The sequence below is a fragment of the Danio aesculapii genome, chromosome 19, assembly GCF_903798145.1.
Source record: "Danio aesculapii chromosome 19, fDanAes4.1, whole genome shotgun sequence".
Lineage (NCBI taxonomy): Eukaryota > Metazoa > Chordata > Actinopteri > Cypriniformes > Danionidae > Danio > Danio aesculapii.
Genome location: NC_079453.1, coordinates 13,064,667 through 13,084,577, shown reverse-complemented (window position 1 = coordinate 13,084,577; position 19,911 = coordinate 13,064,667). Strand labels below are relative to the sequence as shown.

The 19,911-nt window shown below is 35.8% G+C and overlaps 1 protein-coding gene across 1 annotated transcript; it reads left to right on the top strand.

Annotated features, from left to right (window-relative positions):
- The first annotated feature begins 1,631 nt into the window (after positions 1–1,631).
- Positions 1,632–15,462, top strand: LOC130246907 (cytosolic phospholipase A2 gamma). Its single transcript, XM_056480074.1, has 14 exons — positions 1,632–1,671; positions 1,872–1,923; positions 2,078–2,189; positions 7,430–7,572; positions 7,650–7,851; positions 9,202–9,310; positions 9,379–9,519; positions 10,147–10,212; positions 10,333–10,530; positions 10,895–11,014; positions 12,881–12,973; positions 13,155–13,306; positions 14,334–14,508; positions 14,910–15,462. Exons 2-14 carry the CDS (start codon positions 1,898–1,900, stop codon positions 15,068–15,070), a joined length of 1,698 nt encoding a protein of 565 aa, XP_056336049.1. The 5' UTR covers positions 1,632–1,671; positions 1,872–1,897; the 3' UTR covers positions 15,071–15,462.
- The last annotated feature ends 4,449 nt before the right edge of the window (positions 15,463–19,911 follow it).

Sequence of the window (19,911 nt, the reverse complement as noted above, 5' to 3'; positions counted from 1 at the left end):
CATTCATCTTTCCCTCTATCCTGACTAGTCTTCCAGTTCACAGATGCACAGATGGTTGTCCTTCTGTAAGGTTCTCCTCTCTCCACAGAAGTACGCTGGAGCTCAGACAGCGTGACCATCGGGTTATTGATCACCTCCCTGACTAAGGCCCATCTCCCCCGATCACTCAGCTTAGATGGCCAGCCAGCTCTAGAAAGAGTCCTGGTGGTTCCAAACATCTTCTACTTATGGATGATGGAGGCCACTGTGCTCATTAAAAGTTTTAGAGCAGCAGAAATTTATCTGTAACCTTCCCCAGCTTTGTGCAATCCTGTCTCGGAGGTCAACAGACAATTCCTTTGTCCTCATGCTTGGTTTGTGCTTTGACATGCACTGTCAACCCTGGGACCTTATATAGACAGGTGTATGCCTTTTCAAATCATGTCCAATCAGCTGAATTTACCACAGGTGAACTCCAATTAAGCTGCTGAAACATCTCAAGAATGATCAGTGGAAACAGAATGTACATGAGCTCAATTTAGAGCTTCACGACAAAGGCTGTGAATATTTATGTACATGTGATTTTTCAGGTTTTTTATTTGTAATAAATTTGCAACAATTTCAAAAAATCTTTTTTCACATGGTCATTATGGGGTATTATGTGTAGAATTTTGAGGACGTAAATGAATTTAATCCATTTTGGAATAAGGCTACGGACAATTTAGCTTATCCAATTCACCTATAACAATGTCTTTGGAATTTGGGGAATACCGGAGCACCTGGAGGAAACACATGCGAAGACCATGCAAAATCCACACAGAAATGGCAACTGACCCAGCCGGGCCCGAACCAGCGACCTTCTTGCTGTGAGGCAACAGCACTACCGACTGCGCCACCACGCTGCATGTAAAAACATATTGTCATGATTTATAGATCATACAATTTTGTACAGAGTAGTTTTAAATTGAAATTTGACACAATATACAAAATTTTTCATTTATTTGACAATTGAATTATTGTTTTATAAATGATATGCCAAATATCTTTGTTACTGACTTTGTTGTGCTTATGCTATTTCTACAATATGAAAAATAAAGGTATTTTGATAAGCTAATCAGGTTTCACCTTTATTAAGTTATACAAATTTTAACTTGATTTTTACATTTTTGCTTTATTGATGTAAGTTGAAATGATGAAAAACTAAACTATAATGACCTATAATACCTTAAAACAACTATAATAACTATAATAAACTATAACTTAATAAACTAAAATTTATTTGCATTAAACGTTTAAAAAATGAACATAGCAACAAATGTATTACAGTGTGATGGAAAAGCTGAATTTTTAGCATGGGTACTCAAGCGCAATGTGATCTTTTAGAAATTTTACTGATGTGGTGCTTTTTCATAAAATTCAATTAAAATGTTCAAAATGACAATTTATATGACATATTTTAATGACAAAATATTTCTTAACCAGCGCATTTTTAAATTGTGTATTGTATGGCATCAACAAATATGTACATTTTTGATGAAAGTGAATTTTTGCCTAGATTGGAAACATTATCATTTGAGAAATCAGCCAGGTCTTCTACATTTTTTCCAAAATCTTACATTTCCTCTTAACGTCACGTGCTCACATAAGTTTCAGTTTTATTTTTGCAGACGACAGCAACCACTGCCAGCTTAGGTAAGTGCTTTTTAAATCACATATTAAAAGTGAAAAATTACTTTCCAATTATGATATATTTTATATATTTAGCGATTTAATGATTCTGTGTTTCTGGATGATGTTAAAAATTGGAATGGTGATTCAGAAATGCTTGCCATTATTCAGTTCAGAACTAATACATTTTATTTTAATTCACAACAGCCTGTTCTTTTTTACAGGCTTATTTTAACAAACCTTTTCAATTATGTCTGAAGAAATTCCAAGCGAAGGGTAATGCTACATACACTTTCTACACCACTTATAAATGAAATCTTTTTTACTTTTTTCCCATCATAGTATCACATGCATGATCATTTGAATGGTTTGATTTTATGAATGTTACACCTACAAACTGTTCTTTCTGTCCCTGATTGTTTTTCTACAGTGTTAAAGTGAGAATCAGTCATTCACTGAATGAGGCTGAGATTAACCATGTGACCAACAGGAGACAATCAACTCTGGAGTGTCTTACAAGACATGGCATACAATGTAGTCTGGTAACATTTTTTTCAAATACACCTACACTAAATCTTTTACTACACAGCTCAATAGATACTTCAAGTCCCTTGCACATTTTGTAATCTAATTTTAGATTAGATTTATATTTAAATTCATATGTCCAGAATAAAGAATATTTAAAAAATGCAGACGATACATTATCATTAAATTTCATTAAAGCCGTTCATTATCAGCAGTGTTGGGGAGAGTTACTTTAGAAAGTAATGCATTACAATATTGAGTTACTCCCCAAAAGAGTAACTAGTAGCTTTACTTAGTTACTTTTTAAGGAAAGCAATGCATTACTTTTGAGTTACTTTTTCATACCTGCATGAGGATCTTATTCAGAACTTGCAGGGTTTTTTTTCTTTTTTTTTAATAGAGGAGCTCTGCATTTAATGACACATTGTATAAACTACACCTTCATTTACCTTTAAAAAAAGGAATTAGAAAAAAATAGAATAATGTTACCTTCTGAAAACTTCCTGACGCTATGCCGTATAGACAGTCCTATGCAAAAGTTTGGCCACCCCTGATAATTTTTAGTTCTGACGTAACATTTATTTAATCAGCAGATGCAATGCAATTTAAGTCTTAACTAAAACAGACAGGTACAAAAGTTTGGGCACCCCAACAAAATAAGGACATCAGTCTTTTGTAGAGCCACCTTTGCTGAAATAACAGCGTGTAAACCAGGGGTGTCCACACTCGGTCCCAGTGGCGGAGCTACAATTTTTTACATTGGGTGGCCAGGGGGTGGCCACTGCTATTTCAGGGGGTACACACACACACACACACACACACACACACACACAGAGAGAGATTCAAAGAGAACCACAGGTCAACAAGGAGATTGCAAAAGACCAGCTGCTTTAAACTGGACTGACTGAATATCTACTATAAAATATCTACTATTCAAAAATATACAGTAAAATGTAAAATACAGTAAAACACCCTAAATCTGTTGAAATGCCTCACTTTGCCGCTGGATATTATTGGGAGATTGCTGAATGCATCACCTTCCATTGAGCTGTTCTTTGTGAAGAGTGCGCTGGATTGTGACACGATCTACAATGACAATATTAGCAGCAAGATGTTCCTGGAGCTCTTTGGAGGTGGTCTGTGGTTTGTCTGTGACCATTCCAACCATTCTGCGCTTTGCCTTTGAGATATTTTTCTTGGTCTAGCACATCTTGCCTTCACAAGACATGTTCCTGTTGCCTTCCATTTTCTTACTATATTTTTGACTGTGGAGATAGAGACTTTAAACCTTTATGTTAGCTTTTTGCATCCTTCTTCTAATTGATGTTGATGAATTATCCTAGTTTTAGGTCATTGGGAAGTTCTTTTGAGGTTCCCATGTTGCTACTTTCAGGTTTACAATACGGAGAAGCACAACTATCAATCAGCTATCTTAAATATCCTTTTCCATGATTGGTTGCACCTGTGTTGGGAGTGTTAAGGTTCACTGAGTCACTCATATCAATTTTGTGTTGTACTCAATCATTATTAAGTGACTTCTGGTTTTGAAATCCACACAAACGAGAAGGTTACCAAACTTTTGCGAAGCCTATTCAGTTTCAATTTAATTTCACACATCTCAATACTGCTACACTGCATATTTCTGTCTGAAAATACATGACATTATCTAGCTTTCACTAGAAACCAAACAGAATTTCACTGCAATCATCTCTTATAAAGAGGAGCATATTATAATGCAGCCATAGATTTTTGCAAAAGACTACAGGTTAATGAAAGTTAAAAAAGCAACGTGTTTGCTTCTTTTGTATTATTGTCTTATTAGTTCAGTTAAATTACTGTCCATTGAGTATCAGTGACTATTCAATTTTCTTCCATATGTTCAAAATAATGAGAATACTTCCATCACAGAAATGTAAGGCTAAACCATCTTGGTTTTTGTCTGTTCCCACGGGGAGCTCATTTTCTCATTTAGTGGGATTCAACATGATTACACTAATTTTAATTCAACAAACTATTCTTTAAAAGTGTATTAATTAATCTAAAATGTAATTCAAGTTACATTTTTAAAAAAGTAACTCAAATATTATTACGTAATTTCATGAATGCGCTCCTTTACTCGTTACTTAGAAATGTAATATTACATAACTCGTGCTACCCCAACACTAATCATCAGCATATTAAATCCTTGACATTTTTAATATCTTGATTTTTTTTATGTATCCACATTTATAAAGCTATACTTTTTATATAAACTTGGTATCAAATTACAATTTTTTTTATTAATTATCGGTTGTGCAAGGAGCGACCAAACCCTAGCCCAAATCTTAACCCTAATGCATGGATAATAGGTGAGACAGAAAATCTAATGTTGAGCAAACAGGAATACAAAATATGTATTTGTGGTATTCTTCAGTTCACTGTGCTCTATGTTTACCCACCTATGATGACTTCCACTGCTGAGTAATCCAGAAATGTGAAAAGGGTCTAATGTCTTGCAAGAGAAGGTCAGACGGTTATACAGAAACGGAGGTCACTGCAGACTGTGACAATGAAGGGAGAGTTTTGTCTAATCTTCAAGGTTGCATTACAAAATGTACTTTTCCATTGAAGACAAGGAAATTACATCACCTCTCTCATGCTAGGGCCCCATCTTTATGGTCACATTTCACATAAGCGCAAACCAAAACCAAAATTTCGGTTTTGCAAGAACCCTTGTCAGTTAAACATTTTACTGCCACACCATATCCTAAGATAAAAAAGATTCTTACACAAAATTTCATAAGCATTTAAGGTTTAGATTGAGATTTTTCTCCACACTGCATAATTTTCTCATTTTAATGTATCATATTATCTTTATAAAAATATATATTTCTTTGTTACTTTGGAATTCAAACTGATTTTCACTCTGAACTGATATGAACCTGTCTGCATTACATAAAAATAGAATGACATAATGTTAGAGAGCAGCTTACGGAAATGTCTTGTTTGGAAAGGTTTCAGCAGGTCATCTTTTCTTTTGACTGAACTCTTTACAGAAGAGCAACTTAAAGGGTTACTTCACCCAAAATAAAATGAAAATTCTGTTATTAATAAAACCCTGAGACCTTTGATCATTTTGAGAAACACAAATGAAGTTATTTTAGAGCTCTCTCATCCTCAAGATGTACAAAAGGTCTTCACGGGCCAAAAAACAAAACAAAAAACAAGGCAATGACTGACGCATTAGTATTGACTTTATACTGTGATGCAGAAGTGCGCTAGTTTTTGCAATTGTTTTAGAACTGCAAATGGGCTGTATGCATAGCTAGTGTTTTTCAGCCAATGATAAACTTCCGGTGAAAGCTTAATGTGCGTATTTTCAATTTCATAAGGTTCCTTTTACAGCATCGATGTTGTATTGTAATTAAAATGTAGTCAGTTAAATAGACTTAAGCATTCATTTAGTTGTTCAAGCGTAAAACTAGATGAAAGACTGGAAACACTTGAGTAAAATAAACTGAATTTAATGCAGGGCTTCTGGTCCGATGTGAGACCCACGTCATTTTGTATATCTATCAGGCAGTGAAGATCGCTGATTTTTAAAGAAATCAGACCTTAAATGTGGCAGTTTTAAAAAGAAAAGAGAATTTACTGGAAGCGTGAGGCTGGAGGCTGGCTTACTGAAAATTAAGACTTCCTGTGCATATACCACATTCAGCTGCTCACGGAATAAATGACTAGGAATAAAAAACGGTCAAATTACTTGCTCTACAAACAAGTGCATTCCTTACTAAACTTAAAAAAGTAGAATATTTTCTTATATAATAAGAAAATAGCAGTTTGCAACATTAAGCAACATAAATAGCTGTTTTTAACATCTAAAAATGAATAGAAGTGAATGAGACCAGAAGTCTCAAGCCAAAAAGATTCCAATGGTTCAGCCGGCTCTTAGGTTAAGAATAAGGTCAATAGACTACATTCAAGTTTCATTAGCTGACCACTATTGAAAATGATACCAAGCTCAGCTTCTTGCAGCTGAGGTAATACGCTCATGTTTTAAAACACGCTAATTCCTGCTTATATCCCATCCTAATTTAGTTATAGTTGCAAGTTACAAAACTCATGCAAAGTGGGGTGTTCTCCAAGCCTGATCGACGTGAGTATTAAACACAGACCTGATATATTATATAATATATTGAAATCCTACTCGACTGACCATTTACATTAAAATATAGACTTGAACCTGCTCGAGTCAGCTGTAACCTCTAATTCAAAGTCCAAAAAAACAAAAAAAATGTCAAAACATATTCCAAGTGACTTCGTAGGTTCAATTGTAATCATAGGAAGCTTCAAGAACATTTTTGTGCAACAAAAAATAAAATTGGCTTATATGTAGTTTGATGATCAAAAGATGAACGGTCTCATGGGTTTGGAACGACATGAGGTTAAGTAATTAATAATAGAATTTTCATTTTTGGGAGAACTAACCCATTATTAAAGGTCCATTGAAATAAAACAATGTTTTTTTTAAATGTTAGTATCAGTATGTTAGTTTTAAGCATATCTATAAGCTAGTGCGCTTCAAATAAGTGACAAAATTTCCGTTTCAAGTGTTCACACTTAGCTGATGATTTATAATAGGCTTCTTTGGCATGCTGTCCGAGGAGAGAGCCCTGAGCTCAAGGAATCCGGCAACAGTGCTAACCACTGGGTTATGGGGGGAGGAGAAGGGGAGGAAGGGGGGTTTCTCCCAGATGAAGATGGTTGTGGAATGAAGACTGTGGTTGTTTATAGTGACTTAGGAATCATCTGATTGGGAGATCATGTATTAGCTAATGTAGGACCGGCTGTGGTCAAACATAAGCACATGATTCTCTCGAAATTAGTTTATAAATAAACTTCTCTTAGAAGATTTAAAAATGTAATAAACATCTAAAGCTTGCAGTTTGTCATTTCCACCTAAATGGATCAATGCTTTTTTCACATCACCTCATACTTCAGTTTCTCATCAAATCTTGACCAATTAAATGCTCGCTAATATCAGACATGCCCCACCCCCTTCAAGATGCTTCTCATTTCCTTTTCACTTGGTGCGCTTGAGCTCAACCACTTTCGCTGGCAGCGCTGTGAGAAAAACAAACCGCTATTGGCTGTTTCTTATAAGGGAAGGAGCTACTCTATGTCCTGTCCACTCATTGTGTCTCAGTTGAGATTACGTCAAACATTGAATACAAAAATGCACATTTAAAAGCACTTCATGGGATCTACATTTTCACAGGACCAGGTGCCCAACATCGCACTGCTGGGTTCAGGAGGAAGTGAAAGAGCAATGGTGAGTTTGCTGGAATCACTGTACGCTCTGGCTCAAACTGATCTGATGGACTGCATGATGTATCTTGCTGGAATCTCAGGATCGACCTGGTAAATGAACAAATACATTTAGATCATCCGATCCAGCTGAATTTAAACAAATGATGAACTTTTTCCCCCTTCATTAGGTGTATGGCATCGTTATACAAAGAACCTAATTGGTCCAAGAAGCTGGAAGTAGTGAAGGATGACATCATACAGAAACTTGTTGGCCCTGATGTCAGTTTGATGGACAAATATGTGGCCCTTAAAGAATACTACAGAGAGAAGGATAACTTCAGTCTGACTGAAGTCTGGGCTGTGCTGTTTATAAGCAAGATGGTCAAAGAGGTGAGATAAGTTCTACCGAATGTCATGTTCTTTGCGTAAATGAAGCATTATGTCATGAAATGAAGCTCTTGAAATGTATAGTTCACCCAAAAAATAAAAACTCACCATTTACTCACTCACAAGCGAATCTAAAGTTTTATTAATTTCTTTCTTATGGATTACACCGTTTGCACAAAGAGAAAGATTTACCAGATTTTTTCAGATACTTTGTGAAACTCATACCTGCAGATACAGTATACATGTTAAAAAACTGACTTTCCCCACGTCAAACAAAACTTCTACATACCTTTCTGAGATGTGGCCTTCATACAGTTTTACTCGCTCATTTGAAGCAAATGTCCATTAAGAAATGTTTCCGTTTTCATTTTGCATTCAAAAGAACGAAACATTTTTGTGGCCACAACACATTACGAAAATAAGCCTACGCCTAAAAAACAAAATCTGCAACATTTTTTTCCACAATTACATTTTCAAAAACTGTGACCCTGGCAACACTGGCTTATTGGATTCAACCCACTTTATTTTCCTCATCCTTTTCAAATCATTTGATACATAGTCACTCATATTTTAGTCATGTTTGTGATATCTATATATATATATATATATATATATATATATATATATATATATACATACTCACCAGCCACTTTATTAGGTAAACCTGTCCAACTGCTCGTTAGCGCAAATTTATAATCAGCCAATCACGGGGCAATATTGCTCTTGTGCTATAGCTGCTGACCATTGCATGTAACACACCTATTTGTTTGGAGAGCGCCTTCAGTAGGAATGTTTTAATTGTAGCATCATTCACCTGTATAAAAGTACAGCGCTCCTTATAGCCACTGTAAGTAATTTAACTGGTCTCGTTTGTTTACAGGCCCAGTGTGGTGATTATGAGAAAACAACTTTTTTTTTGTTATGTTGAGATGACAAGAAAATGAAGAACATTGTGTCTTAGGTGGAATAAAGCATCTTGCCTGCTCCTGATCTAGAGTCTATAGAAAAATGCAATATCTGTTTGGACTATGCTTGACAGCCTATGCAAGTATTTAAAGGGATAGTTCACTCGAAAAATGATTACTCTGCCTTTACTTGTTGCAAAACTTTATGACTTTCTTTCTGTTGAACACAAAAGAAGATGCTTCAAAAAATGCTGAATGTGTCATCATTGACACCCACTCTGTTTTACCTACTATGAAAGTAAATGGTGTTATTAAAAATATATTCTTTAATGTTCAACAGAAAAAAAGAAACTTATAAATATTTGAAACCACTTAAATAGTAAAAAGTGAGTAAATTAGCATTTTTGGGTGAACTACTCCTCTAAGAAAATGCTTTATTTTTCTACAGATAGACGAGAGTACTTTTACCAGTCGACATAGGAGCCAACACAGCAAAGATCCTTATCCAATCTACACTGTAATTGATTTGCAGAGCAAAGATGATAAACTAGATGCAGGTAATGTCACTGCTGTTATTAGCTGTATGATCTATGTCCAAAACTTAGAAAGCATTTTTTTTTCATAGATACGTTTCTTGAGATCACACCACATGAGACCGGCGTCTCCATCACTGGGGCTTTTGTGGATTCCTCCAGTTTTGGGAGTCAGTTTAAGCAAGGGGTTAAAATAAAAGAGCAGCCCGAGATGGACATGCTGTTCCTGCAAGGTGAGCTGAAATAATACACATAGTAGTTTTCTTTTAGAAATGTGAAATATATGTAGAGGCTACAGGTTTGAGTCCCAACTGGGTCAGTTGTCATTTCTGTGTGGAGGTTTCATGTTCTCCCCGTGTTGGCGTGAGTTTCCTTCGGGTGCTCCGGTTTCCCCCACAGTCCAAAGACATGCAGTATAGGTGAATTGAATAAACTAAATTGGCAGTTGTGTATGTGTGTGAAAGAGTGTTTCCCAGTGATGGGTTGCAGCTAAAAGGGCACAAAACAAATACTGGATAAGCTGGCGGTTCATTCCACTGATTAATAAAGGGACTAAGCCAAAAAGAAAATGAATAAATGAGAACAAATTTGTTCTTCCAGTTTGCGCTGGCCCTGCCTGCGTTTGTGTTGCCTGTGTAAAAATCAGCTGTAGTGCACATACTAAAACTGCCTTTTTCATCCAAACCCTTCCCGGTTTCGCCACTCGACACTCCTACCTAAAGCTGGACTTACCCACTTTCTTTAAACTAGAGGTGTGAAAACACCCTGCTGAGACGGGGGGTTCATGGCCCTTTAAGCTCAGGGCAGGGTTTAATAATTATATAATATAAAACATTTTTTATTTATTTATTGGTCTGCAGGTCTGTGTGGTAGTAGTCTTGCTGACCCTGTAAAAATATTGGAGGAACTGATATATATAATTAAACGTAAGTTCCCTTTATCCCTATCATTTCATTTCGAAAACAGTTTAATGCAAGTCATTGTAATTAATCATTATCCATCAATGTGATTTTGTAAAAGATTAATATGCAACCTTTTCCTCTTAGACTTATTTGGGTCAGAGTCTGAGATGATGGCGGACCTCTCGTCTTCAGAAACAAAACAAACAGACATTCAGTCCTTCAGTGCTCGACACCTGGACAGGGCTGGAAAACTGCTCTTGACTCTTGTCCAAGTGAATCTTCTGGTTTTAAAAAATGAAGATCCTTCGTCTCAGGTTAAAACCCTGAATGACTTACTGAGAGGTATCTATCATAATAAGCACAAGAGTAAAAACATTTGGTCAGAAAATGGGAATACAGGCTATATTTCTTTGATAAAACTCAATTTAAAATCTTGCTAACATCAGGATTTGCTCCATTTAGCGTGGTCATGCATTTGTGAATGACCATAGATATTTACATTAAATGTTGCCTACGCTGTTGTTGTCTATTGGAAGATATCTAGTATATATATCTATGGTGAACAACAGACAACCTTGAGAAATGAAAAGTTCCTCATGTTCTGCTACTGTGGTAAAGACTGTAGATAATAATACATGACCTGGTAAGCTTTCAGTGACATATATTAGAAATCCAGCGCAATATCTAATAATAGCATGTATTGCAGGAAAGCTGGATGAAGACAAATACAAGAAATTACTCACCAAGTCAAAAGAAATGAATAAGAAGACTGTTAAGGAATATACCGTATACGTATGCAACCTGCAGTCCTACTGGGATCCGACATGTGAGTTTTATCCTCAAAGTTAATGATTTGAGATGTAGGATGCAGATCAGGGATGTTTGTGAATCTTCTTAATTATTTTATACACTGATAACAATTGTAGTGATAATTGTATTCATAACAAATATTAATATCAATATTTTAGTATTAATATTGATATTTTAGCTTCTCGTGGGGCCTCAAATGATGTAGAAATAACAGATAAATAACTCCTTTTAAACTGGGCACCAGACAGCTTTCCACTGTCAAAATAATTTACAATAAAATATTGTTAATTAAAATATACAAATGTAAAAGAGTTTATTATCTGGCCAAATCTGACACAAGGAAGACGCAGTTGTAATAAATGTGTATTTATTAACAAAATAGTAAACAAGGTAACTAAATTACTAAATGTACAGAAAATTAAGTGCATAGGCGAGTGATGAAGGTGATTAAGTCAAGGTAAGGTCAACCTTATTCTACAATAACAAAGAACTAAGGAAGTTTTTGTTATTAATGAATATCAGTTATAAACATCTAATTAATTAGAATAGTTTATACTTAAACACACCATGCCAAGGTCTCATTTAGAGGGTTGGAAAGTGGAATATTTACATTTCTGCCATTAATGCTGTAGTTGGAAGAAGTTGGATCTTCTTGCAGGTCTTGAAGCATGGAACGAGCAGACTCCCTTGAGTTTTGAGAAGAAGAAATCTGTAGTTTCTGGAACATGCAGAACTGGAGTCTTCTGGAGGTAGTGGTTGTTGCTGCCATTAATGCAGTGGTTGGAAGAAGTTGGATCTTCTTGCAGACCTGGAAGCATGGAACGAGCAGACTTAGCTCCCTTGAGCTTTGAGATGAAGAAATCTGTAGATTCTGGAACACGTAGAACTGGAGATTTCTGGAGGTGGTGGGTCTGATGTCGGGGACACATCGACGTCTTTATCCTTGAACGTAGAGTTCCTGAAAATCTGGGACACGCAGATTTCTGGTGGTGGTAGTCTTGAAGCTATGGTTTCAGCTGCCTTCGAAAAAGCACTGTGGATCCAATTACCAAATCCTTGCTGGAACACGCAGCAAAAGTTCTGATACCACTCTCGACCACATTCCGTGTCAACCGCATACCATCACACATTTCTTTGTTACTACCACGCACTTAATTCTACCATGCATCTCTCTTTAAGAAAATGTTTTTAATACTTTCTCTGGAAGGCGTGATTGAAAAGGTGTCACCATTCAATTCCAGCATTGTGATTGGATGATCCTGTGAGTTGGTCACTGGGATGTGTCATCCATAGTATGACCGGCTTTTGCATAGTCATAGTCCACTGTTAACTATTATAATATTTAAGAGTCTTAAATATTTCCCTATGCATAATTCACTTTCCAAACCACATCTAATTTACCCAAACATTATTTGCAATATATAGAGTCTAAACATCACTATGTAATGTTGATCTTAACCCAAGCATTCATATATAAACATTAATAAGCAAAGTTTCATACAGTGGAGTATTTCAAGCAGTGCATATTAAATTTATACATGATCATTTGAATCTACAGGTATATGAAGTGAAATATTCCATTTGTGTCTCTTTTGTGAGATGGAGGTATTGTGATCCACGCGTCTCTCTGTGTCTGAGACGATGTAGAATGTTGATTGGATCAAGAAGCTGTTTTGCAATTTCTGGGCTCTTAACACCTTTGTCTTTCAGATAAACAAAAGACAGATGATCACTGTCTCAATTGCAATTTTCTGATAAGCTTAAGAAACGGGACAGAGTTTAGTGTTAACTCTGCAGCATTTGTTTATATTGGAAATTTATTTCCACAAGTTCCTGGTTTTACCGCTGATCACTACACAAGAAATGTTTGCTCTTAATTTAGGCAATGGGATCTGGAGTGTCATTGTTAAATGCACTGAGTTAGTTGCTTGCTGGGTCTGGGGAACAACATACAACTTTCTGCACAAAATGACAGGTAAGTAAATTTGTAATGGTAAAACATGAAAAGATAAAGTACTAGTCAAAATATTTAAGTAATGCTAAAGGGTGCATTTATTTGTGAGAATAAACAAAGCAACATCAAATATTGTAATTTAAAACAACAGTTTTTATCTTTTAATGTAATGCACACACACACACACATTTATCATCCTCAGAGAAGGAGGTTTCTAGAATCTGTAAACATGAACTGAGGCATTATGCTGATGGCGGGATCGTCATCAACTCACCTTTTTTACCAGTGCTGAGGAAGGAGAGGCACATTGACCTCATAATCTCCCACGATTTCAACGAGGACGACCCATTTGAGGTAAATGTAAAAAATGTTTTTTTTATTGTTATTATTATTAAAAGGCACCTATTTTATCCCTTTTTCAAGATTTAGGATAAATATTTTGTGTCTCCAGAATGTGTCTGTAAAGTTTCAGTTCAATACACCCAGATTATTTATTAAACCTTTTCAGTAATTTTTAGCTCTTAGCATCTTGTAGCTGCCACTGCGTCAGATAAACAGCACAGTGACAGACATGAAGGAAGCAGATGTCATGTAACGTTTGTGAGAAATGCTATAGTAGAAATGCTACAGTAAGAACTGTCCCAATGATTATTATTTGATGTATTTGTTGTGGAGTTAATTCAAGCCTTTCTGCCACGATGAGTCACACACAGTGTATGCGTTTAGCTTTGCACTGTTTTTTCATGGCAAATGTGACAGGATACGGGTTAATATCCACTGCTGTGTGTTAACATCAGTTATGTTAATGTACAAAATAAGCCTGATTTAACGTCCACAAACCAGGATTGAAGCGTCTTTTTTAAAATTGTACTGACACACGGCTGTGCTGATAAAGATGGTAAAATCGCTGTAATTCCTTACAAACATGCACTGTTTTAAAAATGTGTCAAACTTGTAAAACTCATTCTTGATCACATTTGATGATGATGATGATCACAGTGAACTGAACAGATCTCTCAATCCCAGTTGCTTTGTGCACATCCTGTCTTGTTGATTATGAATATATGCATTACTACCGAGACATGTTAATACGCAGCTGTCAATCAATTCGGTGGGCAGGGAAACCGCACTTCTACGTTGCCTTGAAATGGGAGAGATTTCGATCCTATTTTAACGTCTGGAAATAAAAAAGTGACTTATTGTCTTTATATTACTCCAATATGGCTGTGAACACACTATACCAACACACAGTTCTGTCCAAACAGCTTCAAAAAGAGGATTTTCATCATAGGTGCCCTTTAACCTGCATACTCAATGCTAAATATAATGCCTGCTCAGTTCACACACACATTCTCTATCAGAAATATTCTTTTTATTTCAGTCTCTCACAAAAACGGCTGAAATTTGCAAAAAGCTACACATTGATTTCCCTGAAGTCCCTGAGGAAATAAAAAAGGAAAAAGATTTTCCAAGGGACTTTTATGTGCTTGAAGGCTGCAATGCACCGACTGTAATACACATTCCTCTTTTCAACAGAGCCAACTGTGGTAGTAAAGGTAATGTCGTATTATTTATTTTTAAAGAATGGAGTAAAAATCTTAATGGTATCAAACATTAAACCTGGTAAACTACTATAAAATTATTTTCCTGTTCAGTAAATACACAAATGTGCTGTTCACCACATGATTTCTTGACTGTAATTTATTAGGAAAGATTGTATGTGTCATTATAATAGCTATGCGCTCTAGAAACCATGCTGGATTTTATATTAATGTTATGTAAAATACTGTTAAACCTTATGTTGGGTCAATTTAAATGACTTTTTAATCCAACGGTTTAATTTGTCTAAAAAAAAAAAAAAAACAACCCAGCGTTTTTGTAGTAGTCTTAGCTAGTTTTATGTTAAGAAGGCCGACCATGAAAGCTGACAAATGTCCTAAAATGTCTGTTTTTATAGCTGAAATGGAAAGGCTGAAGAGAAAATATAGCACCATCCAAGGGCCCTACTCCATTGAAAAGATTGATGAACTGTTGGAGAAAGCTGGACTGAACATCACAAATAACAAAGAGAATCTTCTGACGGTTATTCTGAACGTCATCAAACACAAGAAGTTGTAGATTTGTTTGCATTAGTCGATTCTCAGGTGTCACCAACATCATGGTGGAAATGTTTCTTGTCCATTAGATGGCGGCAAAGAACAAGTTGTAAGAATGAGAGCGATAAAGATTTAAAAACTTGAAGACAAAACATTTTGTGAATCAAAAATTATATGGGAAAACGAATCTTGCTGGTTGTTTTCTGGTCACATGCTGGTTACTAAGCTGGTCAAAACAGCCTAACTTAGTGTCAAAGCCTACCTAACCAACATATGCGGTTTTTAAGCACGGTTGTTTCATGTATCTCCAATTGTCCTGTGTGTCTTTTAATTATTATATAGTTTTTATTAAACACTGCCTCGCTGATAGATCATGCCTCATCATTTTCTTGCTGCAATCACTTGTGATAAAAATCTCCTGATAATAATGTGAATAAAGTTGTTTATTCAAGAATTTTCTTTTGGTGATTTCCCTTCTCAAATATTTACATGGACCATTATTTCCCTTTCAAACTTATCTCATACAGTAATTAAACTTTACCTTCATTTCTTTTTATGCAGAAACGTAAAACGGATGTTGATACAAGATGTTGTTTTATCTGAATTCAAACAAACTATTTGTTGCCTGTCACTATCCTGAGCAACTTTGGAAAAATACTGGTACATATTTATTAATGATATGAATCGCCATGGTGTGAACATAACTTTTAAATAAATTATTTTAGAACTCAATGAATCTGACTTTTATTTTATATCCAAAAACAGAAGTAGAACAACTTAGGTTTTATTTGACTTTAATTTGTATTCTCTAGCTGTCTTGATGTATTTACAATGTCTCCATTCTTAGGAAACTAAAATTAGGTCAAGTAACCTGAGATATGTTAACCAGTTAGTCCTGCTCTCAACCTCTGCCAGCAAAGGGTAAGTGCATTTAAGCATGATTTTAAAGGGACAGTTCACCTCAAAATAAAAATGTCCTCACCATTTACTAGTGATACTAAACCTTTTCGAATTTATTTGTTCAGTTGAACACAAAGAAAGATATACAGAAGAATGCTGGAGAAAAAGCAGCCATTGAAGTATATATTATTACACTATACACTCACCGACCACTTCATTAGGTACACCTTACTAGTACCGGGTTGGACCCCCTTTTGCCTTCAGAACTGCCTTAATCCTTCGTGGCACAGATTTAACAAGGTACTGGAAATATTCCTCAGAGATTTTTGGTCCATACTGACATGATAGCATCACACAGTTGATGCAGATTTGTCGGCCGCACATTCATGATGCAAATCTCTCGTTCCACCACATCCCAAAGATGCTCTATTAGATTGAGTTCTAGTGATTGTGGAGACCATTTGAATACAGTGAACTTATCATGTTTCAAAAACCAGTCTGAGATGATTCGTGCTTTATGACATGGCGCGTTATACTGCTGGAAGTAGCCATCAGAAGATGGGTACACTGTGGTCATAAAGGGACGATGGTCAGCAACAATACTCAGGTAGGCTGTGGCATTGACACGATGCTCAATTAGTACTAATGGACCCAAAGTGTGCTGAGAAAAATATCCCCCACACCATTACACCACCACCACCAGCCTGAACCGTTGATGCAAGGCAAAATGGATCGATGCTTTTACGTTGTTGATGCCAAATTCTGACCCTACCATTTGAATGTCACAGCAGAAATTGAGACTCATCAGACCACGCAATGTTTGTCCAATCTTCTATTGTCCAATTTTAGTGAGCCTTTAGTGTGCCTGTGCAAATTGTAGCCTCAGTTTCCTGTTCTAAGCTGACAGGAGTGGCACCCGGTGTGGTCTTCTGCTGCTGTAGCCCATCCGCCTCAAGGTTGGATATGTTGTGCATTCAGAGATGCTCTTCTGCATACCTCAGTTGTAACGAGTAGTTATTTGAGTTACTGTTGCCTTTCTATCAGCTCCAACCAGTCTGGCCATTCTCCTCTGACCATTTTCTGTAAACCCTAGAGATGGTTGTGCATGAAAATCCCAGTAGATCAGCAGTTTCTGAAATACTCAGACCAGCCTGTCTGGCACCAACAATTATGCCACGCTCAAAGTCCCTTAAATCACCTTTCTTCCCCATTCTGATGCTCAGTCTGAAATGCAGCAAATCGTCTTCACCATGTGTACATGCCGCAAGCTGCGGTCACACTTGACTTTTCTTCCCATAGACTTCCATTCATACGCACGCGAATGCGTCACACCGGAAACGCAAGGTCATGCGTCAAGTTTCGCATGTTGCTGCAGTGCAAAGTTCAAGCTTGGTGAACTCTGACCTGCGAAATCGCATCACTTGACTGCGTGAGACCAATCGAGGATCAAAACATGACCTCTCTGGACAGAAATTTAAAACATGGAGCAATCGCTCGCTTTTTTAAATGTCTAATCATCTGCCCCAACCGCCCCTTTTCACAGCGCCGCACGACAGAATTTCGCACACACAAAGCCCAGTGTGACCGCAGCTTAAATGCGTTGAGTTGCTGCCATGTGATTGGGTGATTATAAATTTGCGTTAACGAGCAGTTGGACAGGTGTACCTTATAAAGTGGCTGGTGAGTGTAGAAGTCAGTGTTGAGTTTTTTCAGGATTTTCTTTCAGCATTCCTTAGAATATCTTCATTTGTGTTCAACTAAAGAAAGAAACTCAAACATTTTTGAAACAAGTGGAGGATGAGTAAATTATGACATGAGTAAAAGAAATATAAAACTACAACTAAATAGGTTATTTGAATTCATTATAACACAAATCATAACATATCAAAATGTAGTTTACTGAAGTCTGAGGTAAATAGTAGCACAGCTTACATTTTAAATACCATACATATTGCTCTTTCTCCATTCAAATTTAAGTTTGAATTCTAATCCTTATGTTGAAACTCTTGCGAACTATCTTTTTTATCCCTGATTGATTTTCAACAGTGTAACAGTGAGAATTCATTGAATGAGGCTGAGCAACCGAAGATAAAGACCCAGCGTACATTGCAGCCCAGTAAGTGTATTTCAAACACTAGTTTTTAAGTCACATAAACTAAATTTTATTATTAATAACGTATATTTCTGTATGCATTTAATTGCTACATTGGAGTTTAAACGAAGCCCTTGCTTGAGAATTTCAGCCTGAATTTTAATAATTACATATACTGTATCACAGTTACATAATCTTTAAACTCTTATGATCATGAAAGCAAATACACAGAGCAGTGTTTGTTTTAAGGTAATGTCTTTCTTGGAATTGTTTGGACATGCAGACTTTTTTTACTGGGCTCAACTCTTTATAAAAGACACTTCATGTAGTTTCTTAATGTAATAACAAATAAATGTAAAAACCTGTGATATCAGTATTTTTCTGTTAATCAAAAGGATAGTTCACCCAAAACTGAAATTCTGTCTTCATTTACTCAACCTTTAAGTGTTGCAAATCTGTTTTTTTTTTTGTTTGTTTGTTTGTTTGTTTGTTTGTTTAATGCAAAAGCAGATATTTTTAAGTATATTGAAACCTGTAACCATTGGCTTCCCTAGTATTTGTTTTTTTTTTACTATGAAAGTCAGTGGTTTCATGTTTCTAACATTTTTCAGAATATCTGCTTTTGTGTTCAACAGAAATATGAAATATGTTAGAAATGACTTCCATAGTAGGAAAAACAATTACTAGGGAAGTCAATGGTTACTGGTTTTCAGCATTTTTCTAAATATCTGCTTTTGTGTTCAACAGAAGAAAGAATCTCAGATAGGTTTGTGACAAGTGAATGATGAGAAAAAGATGGCAGAATTTCCCGTTTTGGGTGAACTATGCCTTTAATTATGTAGTCATAAAGACAATGATACTTTATATATTTAATAATTTATAAATTAATATATTTAAGACCAATTTTCTAATCATGTTGTGCTGAATGTCCGAACAATTCCAAAAACCTTTTAAAAATATCTTTTTTAATAGATGTTGACAAGTGTTGAAAAAAATACATGATGATGGAATTTCTGGAATGAACACCAGAAATAATAAAGAGGAATTTGTGGCAGAACAAATGATTCAGAAAACAATCCACATCTGAAAACAGACGTTTCCTGCTCTTGTTCAACAAATGGCAGCAAAGAACAGGTGGGTAGAAGAGACTTTTTGAGAGTTGTAGTGAAGTTGCTATTATGACTTGAAGTTAGTAGTTAGCATTAAATATGTAAATAAATAAATAATTAGTTGTTTTTTTAAATATGTTGTGATATTCATGTTGAGAGTTCATCCAGCACCATTCCTTCCACTGCATCATATAATCCACTGAAAGCACACTATAAACCATACCAATTAGCAGTTTTCTATAGTTTTTGATACATTGGTTGTTGTTTTTTCCACATTTATTTATGCATTTAAATTGCATTATGGAACCTTAAAATGTTTGATGAACTGACCTTTGACATTTTACGAGATATCTGTACTGGTGTTGTAAATTATAACACAGAAATCTGATAATAAAACGGTCCTGTTATTTTATATACTTATAAATAGTCACCTGCCACTTTATTAGGTACACCTGTCCAACTGCTCGTTAACGCAAATTTCTAATCAGCCAATCACATGGCAGCAACTCAATGCATTTAGGCATGTAGACATGGTCAAGACGATCTGCTGCAGTTCAAACTGAGCATCAGAATGGGTAAGAAAGGTGATTTAAGTGACTTTGAACATGGCATGGTTGTTGGTGTTTCAGAAACTGCTGATTTACTGGAATTTTCACGCACAACCATCTCTAGGGTTAACAGAAAATGGTCTGAAATGAAAAAATATCCAGTGAGGGGCAGTTCTGTGGGCGCAAATGTCTTGTTGATGCCAGATGTCAAAGG